This window comes from Meleagris gallopavo, chromosome 1, assembly GCF_000146605.3.
Source record: "Meleagris gallopavo isolate NT-WF06-2002-E0010 breed Aviagen turkey brand Nicholas breeding stock chromosome 1, Turkey_5.1, whole genome shotgun sequence".
In the NCBI taxonomy this organism is placed as follows: domain Eukaryota; kingdom Metazoa; phylum Chordata; class Aves; order Galliformes; family Phasianidae; genus Meleagris; species Meleagris gallopavo.
In genome coordinates, this window is record NC_015011.2 from 64,544,239 (window position 1) to 64,557,800 (window position 13,562).

At 37.8% G+C, this 13,562-nt stretch overlaps 1 protein-coding gene across 1 annotated transcript in view; it reads left to right on the forward strand.

The window, feature by feature from the left end:
• The window catches only part of DGKI (diacylglycerol kinase iota), a gene marked incomplete at its 5' end in the record, with an annotated part of 65,708 nt that overhangs the window by 26,213 nt on the left and 25,933 nt on the right, over positions 1-13,562 (forward strand). Inside the window, one exon of the mRNA XM_019611633.1 lies at positions 2,824-2,924. Within this exon, the coding sequence (XP_019467178.1) occupies positions 2,824-2,924 (101 nt within the window). The remainder of the gene's footprint in view (positions 1-2,823; positions 2,925-13,562) is intronic.

Genomic DNA, 13,562 nt, shown 5'->3' on the forward strand with positions numbered 1-13,562 from the left:
CTCTTAGCACTTATGTTTCTAAAATTGCTTATTTTCTATAGAAGACTGTTTCTGAGATTATGCTTTTATGGCTAGGCTAGTTAAACTTCTCAAATGGGCAAAATGGCAAGTTCTGTTTCTCTCCATTTTTCCCTCTGGTACGGAGAGCAGTGCTGGGCACTACAGCACAGAGAGGAAGGGAGAAGCCTGAGCATCATACACTGATGAGCTCTGTAGGAGGAAGAAATGGAAAAGAAGGAGTAGGGAAACAGATATAGTGTGATTCTTGTTTGGAGTGCAAACATCACCAGTGCTGGACTGAGCAAGTCCTGTTTGAGTAACAACTTCTGGTAAAAACACTTTTTTTGTACTTGTGATTGGAAAATATTTTTTTCAATAAAATTCCAGTTTGGATTGTTAAGACCTCAGCTGAACAGTATAGATTTAGTTCTGGTTTCAGGAAAAACAATGGTTTGAGACGGTTTCTTGATTTAATTACATTTGGTTTAATTAGAGACGTGGCAGGAATAGCTATCTTTGTAGCACATTCAAATGTCACAGAAGAAATAAGTCATTGCTGAATTTCTCTGTCACTCTGTGGCCTTTCTTCCCAGCTGAGCTCAGAGAAGTCATCATTCATAATCAGTCACTCTCCCAGACCTACCACTAATCTCTAGTTTGTGAACCTATCTGCTGGAAGACTGAGCTACCTTCATAATAATGTTTGGTGGTAGAACACCATGGGAAAAACAGCATGGCTTCTTCATGTATTGTACCAGTACATAAAAGACTTCACGTTTCAGTGCTCAGACTGTCATTTTCATGAACCCTACTATATGCACTGCATTATTTTTTTCCTCTATGCAGTTAGGTTCCTATGTTTTTTTATTTATTTATTATCTTTTCTTGACTAAAAATAAAAGCTCCCACTTTTTATTTTTGAAACTTGTGTTTTGTATAATTGGGAAGGAAACATTATTTCTCAGACTATGTCCATTTCTAATACAGCAATGTGGCATTTGAAGTTGTCTAAGGGGGAAAAAAAGTGTCAGACATTGCAATTATATTCTTCCATCTATGCACCTTTCCTCTGACTTGCATGCACTAATACTCCCTGGTTGTTTAGCCAGTTTTATAGATTCCAGGTAGTGAGTGCTCATCTGACCTAATGGGATGGGAGTTACTAAGCTGTTCCCTGAAGCTTTGCTGGAAGTTATCACCCTGCATGTCAAGTGAAATCTTACTTTAAACATAGAGAGTTTCCTGGTATCTTGGAGCACTTTTACCCAATAGTCCCTGTTAATCACCACAGAAAACACAAAGAGCAGCCTATGTGCTGCTGAATGCATCAGTCTTGCAGTCACTGTTAGCATTCATGATGTATTCTAAGTTATTCCTTATGTATTTTCATTTTAATATAGAAACTCATGTTCAGAACAGAAAGACTATAGCTTCTTGTAACCTGTTGCCTTAGACCTCAATTACTGAGATACCCTCAATTCATTATCCTTTATCACTTTTTAGGCTAGAAGTACTTGTGTCAGTGAGTTATTTTTATACTGGTACTTGATTTTCAATCTTTATTTTCATCTGTCAATATGTGGCAGAGCCGTTTATGTCAACAGAGAGAAAGTATGCAATCAGGAAACTGAAATATGTGGTAATTATTATCTCTGTGGCTCTTCTACAAACCATGTGTTAGGTCTGTAGTATTTTCAGGCCAAAAAGAAAATTATTTGCTTGAAAAGTAAAAAAAAACAAATTACATTTCTGGGGTGTAAATTGGCATTTAAAATGACAATCCTGAAGGTCAAATATTTTAAAACTGAAATAAAGCAAACGATAAGCTTGTCTGTGATGGTGCATAGAATTTTATCTTTTAAAAGGCATTGTGTGCATTAAGAGTTCTGTTTTTAACTAGATTAAAACAAAGTGAAAGTAGACAATCTTTTGGTGCAAAACGCAGAATGAAGAATCAAATTTTAGGTGGGATGAACCTGTCAAGACAGACACTTTATATGTGTATTATAATACACAAGCTATCTTTCTCCCTTTACAAGTGGAAAATGCAAATGTGGCCAAGTTTACATAGCATTCAGTGAAGCAAAATCTAACAGTAACAGTAAGATGGAAACTTGTATGAAATCAAAACAAAGCTCTTCAAAACAACTGTCTATCAGTTAGTGGCCACTCAAATTTATGGATAGGAACCAGTGAAAGGTTTCAAAAGTATGCAGGCCTCCAAGGCATATAAATCTGGATGAAATCTGTAGAAATGAGGTGCTCAAACTTCTTTTTATGGTCTCTCTGGCATACGTGTATTGGACTCTAGTTTGGCAATCCAGCTCTCAACAACATTTTGTTTTCTGCTCCCTGGAAAGAGGATCCTCTGGAGGTCCAAGTGAATGTCCTGGTGGACAGAGAAAAAGAAGTCCTGAGAGGCTTCCAAAGAAAGCATCAGTATCCTGAAGCAAAGCTTTGCGGCTTTCCTACTTTAGGGATGTACAAAAAGACATCTGCAATGGGAAGGGATATCTATATAGAGACTGACGAGCTCAGAAAAGCCTTTGCAATTCCAGATCATACAGACAGTAAACAGGCTTCTTGATCTTGCTTGTCATTTAAGATACAGCATCTATTCTGTGTAGTCAGTAGTCCTGATCTTGTAAAAACACAGTGGTGGGCCAGTGAGGATCAGGTCCAGTTTTGAAGAGGCTTGCTCTTATTATTCTTTTACCAAAGGTTAAAATTAATTCATATTGTATTTCGTTTTTTGCTCTTCCATGGAAAACTTTGTCTAAGAAGCTTTCTTCTTCTTCTTCTTCTTTTTTTTTTTTTTTGCAGTCCTCATTCCATCCCTGATCGCCTGCGGATCAGAGTGAACCGGATTAATTTGCAAGAATATGAGGGGCTACATTATGACAAGGAAAAACTCCGTGAAGCTTGTAAGTTGGAAGAAGCTAGGTTGTACTTGCTCTCGGTAGAATATTATGTATAGATCTCTCATTAACTACAGCAAAACGAAAACAACCCAGGGTCAAACATACATTTTGGACAAGTCCTCTGTGCTATAGGCTCATCTAATTGGGTATATGCACATGCATTCTTTCTATATAAATACTGTCTGTATAAAGAGTGTTCAGGTGTTTTCTTACTTAATTGTGCTTTCTGCACATTGATTTTATTTACTATAAAGTAAGTGTTTTTCACACCTGATTTTTTATTTCTGTCTTTGCATTGACTCTGCTGACTTTCTATTAGCATATGAAACTTACCAAGGCTTTATGATTAACACCAAATTTAAAACTTAATAAGAGACTGGTTTCAAACTGAGAGGTTGATCATAAAATCACAGAATCATAGAATTCTCAGAGTTGGAAGGGATCTTTAAAGGTCATCTAATCCAACTCCCCTGCAATGAATATGATTTTGCTCAGGTGCATTTATTTTGGGAAGAAAATTTGGCTTCCTTTATTCTTTAAGAGCCCTCAGTTTTGCACATAAGAAAATAATCACTGTTTTCTTTCCACATGTAATGGTTTAATTGCCACATTCAGGGGTAAGTCAAAAGCAGACAGATGGTTGCGTTGGCAACACTGATGACGATGATCCACACTTGGAAATGGAGTTCCTTTCCTTGGTGCCACACAGTCATTAATCAATGAGGGACACGTCTGCTTGTGATAACAATTTAATAGAGTCTTGTTCATGCATCTGGCTCATTATTCATCTTAAATTACAAGCATGACTGTTTGTTGTACAACAAAGCTTCAGCTCCCTCTGTAATATAGAGTGTTCTGATAATTACAGGATAACAATCCTTTTAATTGGTTTGCTTATCTTACTGTTGGAAGATATTTAAACTGTTTCACTTTCACCCGTCCAGTCCCATCCCTCCTTATTCTTCTCTCAGTTCATCTGGGCTCCTTCCAACAAAAGAAGTGAGATGCCTTGAATTCTAATGTAGGTCCTGGCAGCCTTTTCTAAAGTTTCTGTTAGTAGATTTCAGCTATAATCAAAGCAATCTAAGCCTTAATCTGTGGACTGAGGAGAATTATCATAAAATGAGGATTATGGCTCACTGGAGAAGCATTTATTTCAAGTTTAGAGTTTGACCTTGAGTATCCTTACGGTCGTCTTGGACAGATGCTTTTGAAACTCTGTTGGAAACATTCTGGTTCTTTTGGTGATTCTTCCTATGCCTTTCCATCTGAGGACAACTATCCTCATCCATTCCCACAACAGATGTAATTTTTTTTAAATTTAGTACATATTAAGTAATCATTAAGAGCCATTGCATCATCTGACAAAGGATATACACCTTTGTATCACTGCCTGCCTGGCACTATAATGTGTTTAAACACTTCTTTGGAATAAGTGTCCTGTCTCACTCTACATCAGCAAACCTCTTCCTGGAGCACTGTCACTTAAAGTTACTTGGCTTGAGGAGGAGGAGGGAAGTAGTAAGGCAGGAACAGCAATTCTCCTTTCTTCTTCAAGGTGGCCATAATGGGTGGGGGGAGTCAATGGGAGGAGAAGGGTTTTTACTGTTCTGAAGAAATAAATCGCCATGGTGAGTGACAGATTGAAATTTTATAAGTCTGAATAAAAAATTTAAATATGAGTATTGTATGCTAGCTGAATAATTATGAGTGATACTGCAAACAGAGGAGCTGTTGACTCTCCTGAAGATAGAGAGGCCTTGACAGACTACGGGACTGGGCAGTCACCAAATGCATTAAGTTTAACAAGAGCAAGTGCTGGATTCTGCAGTTGGTGTGTATGTACAGCCTGAGGGACAGGCATCTGAAAGCAACTCTGTGGAAAGGTATCTGAGGGTTCTGGCTGATGGCAAGTTGAACATGTGACAGCAGCCAAAAAGGCAAATTGTACACTGGTTGCCAGCACTGCCACTGGACAAGGGAAAGGACTGTCCTGCTCTGCTCTGTGTCCTCATATTGAGCACTGTGTGCAGTTTGTGCACAACATATAAGAAGGACATAAAGCATAAGGACATAAAGAGTATCTAAAGGAGGGCTACAAGGATGGTGAAGGGTCTGGAGGAGAACATCTGTGAGGAGCAAATTAGGTCAATTCAGGTAGAGCTGTGTGTAACCAGGATGTGGACTTGATGATCTATGTGGGTCCCTTTCAACTGAGAATATTCTGCTATTCTAAGAGAACACACAATGGGCAACTCACATTGTTGTAGTAGTATTTCATCCAGATGTGTTGTTTTCAGTGGGGTTAGCTTACTGCAGCACGTCTGTAGCTTTCAGGAAATGTATGTAAGACTTGATGTTCACAAGAGACTCAATTTACTTGTCTTTTTAAGCTTTGGCTGAATATCTACAATTTAATTCCAGAATACTATACTTACTATGAATACATCCATACTCTGCCCACACCAATTAAAAGCACTTTTATCTCCCCATAGTTTTTGAAGACTAAACCAGAATCCCACAGCAATCTGAACAGGAAAAGGAAGCTGATTAATAATGACTCATGCTGTTATCCGTGAAAGAACAGTAACAAAGAAGCTATTAAGGTTTTTGCTTGTCACATGTCTCCATAATAGAGTTTTGAAATCTCTGACATCAGTGTAATAATCTGGATCACTTTAATTCACAGTAAATACATTTCACTTCCCTGGCTTGCTCAAAATACTGATTTGATTCTATCAGCTGCTTCATCTGAAATTGTACTTCCCGACGTCTAACAACTCATCATACAAACTGTTCCGTGAAGATTAATCTTCACTCTGTTGGAGGTAGACACCTCATTTTGAAAACCTTCTGAGCAATTAAACAGTGTCATTTTATTCTCTGAAGGGCAAAATTGTTCTTAGCCCATTCTCCTTCCGTTGCTCTTTACTTTTCTGTCACTGCAGCTGGCATTTAACCAAGATGCTGTTTCTGAATTGTCCCTTGTTTCCCTCCCCTATGCTCCTCTCTTTCTCTTTCATTCTGTCAGCATCTCAGTATTGTCTCTGTGATGATTGATGATGGTACAGGGGTTACTTATTGATCCTTCTATGACGGGGTTGAATGATTCCATGCACTCTTTTAGGAAAGGGATATATCTTGACCATTTTAGTTATGTTGTAAGTTGCTGCTAATGTAGTTATCTCCAACACATTCCTATATATGTCTCAAGCACTTGTCACCCTAATCACCAGTGTCAGTTCCTCTTTCTTGATGTGATAGTTCTACCTTAAGTGACCAAGATCATCATATTCAAAAAGTGAATTCAGTTGATGTTTCCAGATGGGCAGAACTTAATTCTGTGTCTTGTCTGTGCATCTTCTGTGTACTGTTTCTGATTTCCTGCTATGGCAGGAAAGTATGATTCGAAACAGCATGTGGGGGGAACAATTCAATTATTCTTAAAACAACAAAATCTTTTTGTTTATGGCACTAGATTTTCCCCATTTCACTGCTCCTATGAAATTACTGACAATGGATGTATATACAGAAATTATTAGAAATTAATACACCCATGAACGAATTAGTGACCATAAGGTACTCATCTATGTTTTCTCCTTAGTAAATTACTGTAGATTTGCGCCATGAAGCTGGAGGGGTGAATCAGCTCACCAGCAGCAGCAGATACAAAGCTTTATCTATTTGTTTGTTTGTTTATTTAATAGAATCTGTCAGTTCTTAGTGCTCTTTACATATTTTGTATGTTCTATCCTTGGAGATCCCATCTTGCTTACTCAATGCCACTAAGATTAAGGAAGAATCATACTCAACCCCAGTGTCAGCAATATCAGAAATAAGCATCAACTCTGTGAGCTCTTGGTCTCCCACATCACTATATTTCACACAGAACCAGTCATTCCTTATCTCCTATGGAATAAAGTGACACAGAAAATTGAAAAACAATTTTTGAAGATTTATTTCTATGTGTACAGTAATTGATTTAGCTACAATCTAACAATCTCTTTCTATTTAGCTTCTTTGCTTTTTGTTTGTGTGTGTTGAGATCAGGAGTAACATGATGTGACATTAATCTTATATTCTTACTTCTCTTCCAGTAATCTGTCCCTTGCTAATTATATCTATCCAGATATCTATGTTGCATATGTCTTGCCTTCAATTTCTGTAGGTTATCTGAGTGTTTTGGGGTCATCTGATAAACTCTTATTGAGTACAAGGACTAACAATCTTGTATGTATTTTGAGATATGCACATGGACAGATACCGTGGTTTCCTCATATCAGCAATCTATTTACCTCAGTTTGAGAATCCCACCTAGGAAATCATAGAATCATAAAATGGCTTGGGTTGGAAGGGATCTCAAGGATGAACTAGTTCCAACACCTGTGGTCAAAGATGTAGTGGATGAAGATGGTTTGGAGCATATTCAGTGTGATTTTGAGCAACTAGTTAAATAAGAGAAGGTCAGCGCTGAGAACTTGGTATTTGCATCCTCATTCCTCATAATGTGAAGGACACAGGAGTAGTGATCTGCTAGGTGACTATGGTGATGACGGAAAACCTGAGTTAGCAGATGGACAAGATTGATTAACCACTGAATAAAATGTGCTCACTGCGATGCAGCATCAATCTGGATGGATGTAGGTGGAGTGGACTGCATAGAATCACAGAATCACAGAATGGCTTGGATTGGAAGGGACTTCAAGGATCATCAAGCTCCAACTCACTTTTGTAGCATAGCTACAAAATCACTCTTCTGTCCTGTTAGAGAAGAATTAATGGTTGCTTATTTGTCAAGAGTTTTCTTAGCAGATGTGGTAGCTTATCTGAAGGGGCACAGTAAAGAGCAGCATTGCCTACAGACAGACACTCCTCCAGTTTTCACTCTGCTTCAAAGTCACTGTATTGATTAACAGCTTTGCATTTTCAAGGTGAGTTGTGCAGACATTAGATAATTCTGCATTTTTTCTTTCATGTTGATGTAGTAAGGTATGAAACTGGGAGGATTTAATGGGTTGCCTAAGGTTACCTAATAAGATGATTAGAAGTTAACAATGAGCTAAATATTGCAAACTCTGTTCATTCTGTGCTCATAGATTCTCATGGTGATGTGTACAGATCACCATGCAAACCACTGATATATGCTTGTAAATGAAACAGAAATGACAAAAACAAAGAAGTTGTCAAATACATTGGTTATGTCAAAAGAAATCTCTCTTTTTGTCTCAGAATGAGACATTCTGAGCTTTGTCCAAGCAACACAGTGGATTGTATTTCTATCTTTGATATGCATCCATACAAATGCATGTTTCATACTCATGCATGTATTCAAAGGCTAGAAAGACACTGGAGTCTAACAGAAGAAAAAATAGAATGTGATCAAATGGCTAAAGGTAATAGCACAATGAATCTATACATAGATGTTGAGACAGGCAACTTTAATTGTCTTTTTATAACCTTGAGCTCTTGACTTTGTGGTCATAACATTTGTTTAACAGAGGGTATGTCATTGCCTGGATTTGGGGAAAAAAAAGGAACCAAAACAAGTAACACAAAAAGTTCAATGGTTTAGGTGTACATCTCATGTCATGGAGTTGGTTATATATAGAACGTACCTACAGCCAACACAGTCCTCTGTCTTTTGAGCTAGTAGGTAAACAGTAACCTGTAGGACTCACCTCTCCTTTGCCCTAGAAGACATGAGCAGTATTCCAATGTATTTCATTAACATATATTAAGCTATTAACAGGACTGAGAGACAAAAACATTAAGTTCCATTCCAGACCTTCCAGGAAATCACACTTTAATTTGGTTTTATGGCATAGATTTTTCTGCATACTTCTCTTCTGCTGTTTCCTTTCCTATAACTTTCCTTGTCTGATTTCTTCTTACCTTTTCAATCCTATTCCTCTTCAGCACTCATTTTCTCCCTGTTCATCTTTGTCAGTCTCTATAGATCTTACAGCTCAGGTTCCTATTCTTTTTCTTAATTGTAAACCCTTAAGCATTGTTCACCAAAATTTCTTCTTTCAGATCTTAATCCCAATATCTCTTCCTTACCAGTCTCAATTCCAAACTTTTCATAGTCATTCTTTAACTCATTCTTTTTCATCTGGTGTCTGGGACAATTTCCCTCTGCATTCGACAGGCAGCTTCTTTTTTACTATGTCTGGATGTTGGAGAATTGACATTCTGGAAGGGATGACCACCCTCTCAAATGTGCTTTTTCAGTCTTGTAACCTCCATTGCATTTTATGCTCAGATATATGAGGATCTTAGTACTGAAACACTAGTATTAAAAAACCAACAACCAGCCAAGCAACCGAAGAAGGCTTTGATTCTGTCAGTAGAATAAATGAAAGGGATCTGAGGAGATGTATGGCATAGATTTATTTTGGAGAAAAAATCCTTTTGTAGAAACAGTGTGGTTGTGTTAAAACCACACTGGAGAAGTCTCTTAATTTAAGTGTCCGAATATCTTAGAATTCTCTCACAAGAGCTTACTTGGTTCTTCACATTTCTAATATCAGCAAAAACCCCTCGGGATAATGATGTTTTGATAACATTTCCAGTAGTGAGGATCCTTTATTTGCTACATTAAACATTTACAGCCCCATGTCTAATCTCCCGTTTCCCCTGAGGTATATGTCAGTGTTGGAATGAGTTTTCCTGGAGTTCACATCTACCTTAATGATCTGCCTTGAGGCTGTCTTACTTGAGATTTGAGTGGGTTAATCATGGTGTTTAGATCACAAATTGAATACTTTCATAACAATAAATGGGAAAGTTAATTGAATTTTACTTTTTCTTGATGGTGTAGTATGCACTGTTCAGACAGTGTTCTTGGTACTGCTGAAGAGTTCACATATAAGTATATATAAGTATTCAACATAATGGGCACTTAATAGAAGATTTCTTCTTTGTTTACATAAACTCCATAGCTAATTTCGTGAGAGCTTAAGGAAATGCTACTAATCTTGCAGTTATTAGAGCATTACGCTAGTCATACAGCTGCATCTACCTCACCCTCCTCCTGCTGACACTTGATTTCAGTCAGCATTGCTAGGAACAAAAAACTTTCCGCAGTGCTGGTTCAGAATGTGAAGCAACTGCCTGGCTGTCTCACCTCCTGGGGTTCTTGCACTGCTGCTTATCCATGCAGTCTTAGAGTACGTATCCACAGCTCCACGGACAAAGTTCTTTTCACCCTTCATGGAACACAAAGAAGCTGGGAGTTAGATGCAAGCAGTCAGAAGAGCAGGCGCCTCAGGAGAAAAAAATCTGTCTACTGAATGCTGTGGCTTGGCCTGTGATCTGAGACTATCCTGTGTTTGGTATATTCCCATATATGGATACGTCCATGTTGTCACAGAATGGATAGTCTGCGGGTATCTTGGAAAGCTGCTCTGCAGTGTTTGTGCTCTTAATACATGCAAGACTGCAAAATTTTATTTTCCACTCCCACCTTTCACCTAACATGTCCAGTAATCACTGTGTCCTGCAGCACTGGTTTTTGCTGCTCACATCCTTATCCACACAGAGCTATTCAAAAAAGACAGAAGTCCATTAATTCCCTAATGAAAATGTTTACAATGACATTGAATGTCAGGCAGTGCATGCACATTAACCTTACGTCTTTACTTTATTCATCATAACTTCATTTGACGCTTGGACTAGATGATCTTAGGTCTTTTCCAACCTTAATGGTTCTGTGATTCTGGCCCCACTGCACAGTGTTGCCCTATGTTTAGAACAAGCAACAGTCCTGCAGTTTAAGTCTGTATGGGTTTGAAGGGTTTTCAAAAAGCTGCTATTTTGTGGCACTTTGAAAATCTTGGCTGTATAATGTGTTGTCCGTGCTTACAGTGGTTTATGGTACAAATGAGGGCTGGAAACATTTCACTTGCTGGAAAGCAAATGGGTTTCACAACAACAAAGAACAAACAACACAAAACCCCTCACGTTTATCAAGCAACATTTTAGCATATGAAGTAATGTTATTCAGTAGTGACTTTAAAAGTTTTTTAATTGAACACAAACCATGTGGGATGGAACCATATAGGTCCCTCTCACACACCTTATCCCTTAGCTAGCCATTGACCCATAAAACCAGACGTTGTGCTGGTTCAGGATTTCCAGGCAGGAGAAGTCACACATCCCTTTTTAAGAGCAAATTATACATGTAATTGATGTACAAAATGCAGATAATTAATTATACCTATGGATTATAATTTTCATCTGTAATGATGCAGATAAGGCTCATAAGTGTCACAGCTCAGCCATATATTATTGCATACTAGTGTTTTCTTTACGGGTGATTTGGTGAATTTCTTTAGAATTCCGTGTTTATAAGGTCCTTCTGCTTAGGGCTATCAGCAGTGGAGGTTAAGGATTGTCATTCTGTGTTAGTTCCACTATTTCAGTGGGTTAAAGCTCTGGACCCTGTCAAATTGAAGGAAGTTATTCAATACAAAAGGAACAAATTGTGTGGTGACAATTTATAAACCAATGTTGTATCTCCCCAGCACTCTGAAACTGTTCAAGATATAGTCATGTCTGCTGCAATTCACTTTTTAGTGCTCTAAAAAATCTTAGCCCTTTCAATAAGGGCTGCAGAGGGATTTACTGAATTAAAACTAGATGGTCATTAAGTGCTCATTGCCAAGAGCATAAGGGTCTCCTGTCAGAGCAGGTTAAGCACCAGCAAACACAAAGTAAAGGGAATCAGTCTGTAACTCAGAGTGTCAGCATACATAAAGCAGACCTGACCATTGACCCTCATTCCACTTAGCTTGTCTCACAAGCTCGGTTAAGTAATGAAAAAACCCTAGAGGTTGCAATGAGCAATGTTGTCTGCTGGGCTTTTTGAAAACAGGCTGGATTGGGATTACTGTCAGATGCATTATTTGATGAGTAGCATGGGCTTTGCTTCCCTCATCTTCCTTCTTTCTTTCCTTTTTTTTCTCCCTCCCTGCCATTTTTTCCCTCTCCTGCTTCTGGTTTTCTGAGACTCATATCTGCTCTGCTGTTTACATTGCTTTCCGAACACCATGCTGACAGAGCTGGTGATGTATCTTTGGAGCCCTTCGCTGGCCTCTGAGCTCCATTATGCCCTTCAGTCCTGTAGCTGCTTCCTGTCTTCTCCCTGAGACCACTCATTTCTCATTATGCTTCCAGCCTTGGTGGGCCACAAGAAAATGAGCCATGGAGGTGTTCCCCATTATGTGTTATCACTAACCTGTTCCCTTATCAGCTTATCTGAGCTTCCCAACAGATAAGCATCTCAGGGCCCCTCTTAGTCAACTACCCTTGAGCGATAGGAGGAATTGCAGCACAGTTGTTCTTTCTGTTTGTCTCAGTACTGTCAATGACATTAAGTTGCTTTTTGTTTTTCAGTTACCAAAATTGTGAGCTGATATTCTTCTCTCCTTCTGGAATACTTCATATGACGATTTAAATCCATTTCCTGCTGCTTCCCAACTTTTGGGGGCAATGTTTGACTGAAGACTCTTGAGGGAGAAAAAAATAATTTTATGATTCAGTTTCAGACATTTGTGTGCTTAAGAATTCTCATATTTGTTTCCTTTTTATTTAAAAAGATTTTAGTAAGCAGCTCTTGTGGTACACTTTCTCCCACCTTTTTTTTTTTTTAACAAAGAAAACCTAGAGTCTGAAAGAATAGTTGTGGAAAACTAAACTCTTTGTTATCTAAAATGCTCTCTTTGACTGAGGGGACTTATTTGCTGTATTTTTGCAAGTTTTCTTTTTCTTTTTCTTTTTTTCCTTTCTTCCTTTTCCTTTTTCCTTTCTCCTTCTCTCCTTTTTCCTTTCCCTTTCCCTTTCCCTTTCCTTTCTTTTCCTCTAAGACATTGTGGACATATGTAAGTTTTGAATGCAAATGGAACAATTTTTATTTCAAAGCACACTTACATCAAAATAACAAGACACTAGTTTTCTCCTATGTCAGGCTGCGACCTCAGGGACACTCTGCAATTTTGTTTGTTTGCTTTTACTGTGGATGTAATTTTACTTTGGAGATATAAAGTTGAAGCCGTTAACCTCTGAGTATGCTCTTTTTTCCTTAAATCCTATCGTAAAATGTAGTGAATTAATAAGCTGCAGTTTATTGTCATTATTTTTTTCTCCTGTTGAAGTAAAGATTTCATTATATAGTAATAAATAAATATTTCTTTAATCTTAAGTCAATAAACCAATAAGCTCAGGCTAGAAAGCAGAAGCAGCCCTATTCTTTGGTGTCAGTAACTGAGTTCCAGGAAAAGTCTGCCAGAAGATTAAAAGGAAATCCCCAAAATACTGTTAAAAACAAAATCCTGGTGGAATGTAAAAGTAATTTAGAAAACAGATTTATTTTTTTAACCATCTAAGTCACTTGTCACTAGATTTCATTGCTTTAAATCATCTCTGTAGAATCTTAAGTGTTTTGAAAATGAAATACTCTGTGGTACATTTCCCTGCAAAAAATAATTGGTGTTTACATCAGAGAGGGAAGTACACAATTTTACTAGATCTCTTTTAGCTTATATGAGATAGAAGGCAGTTGAATGTCAGAATTTTTGATAATTACAAATGATTAAGACGAACGATGAATATTATGTTTCTGATTTTAAGTGACTGTTAAGA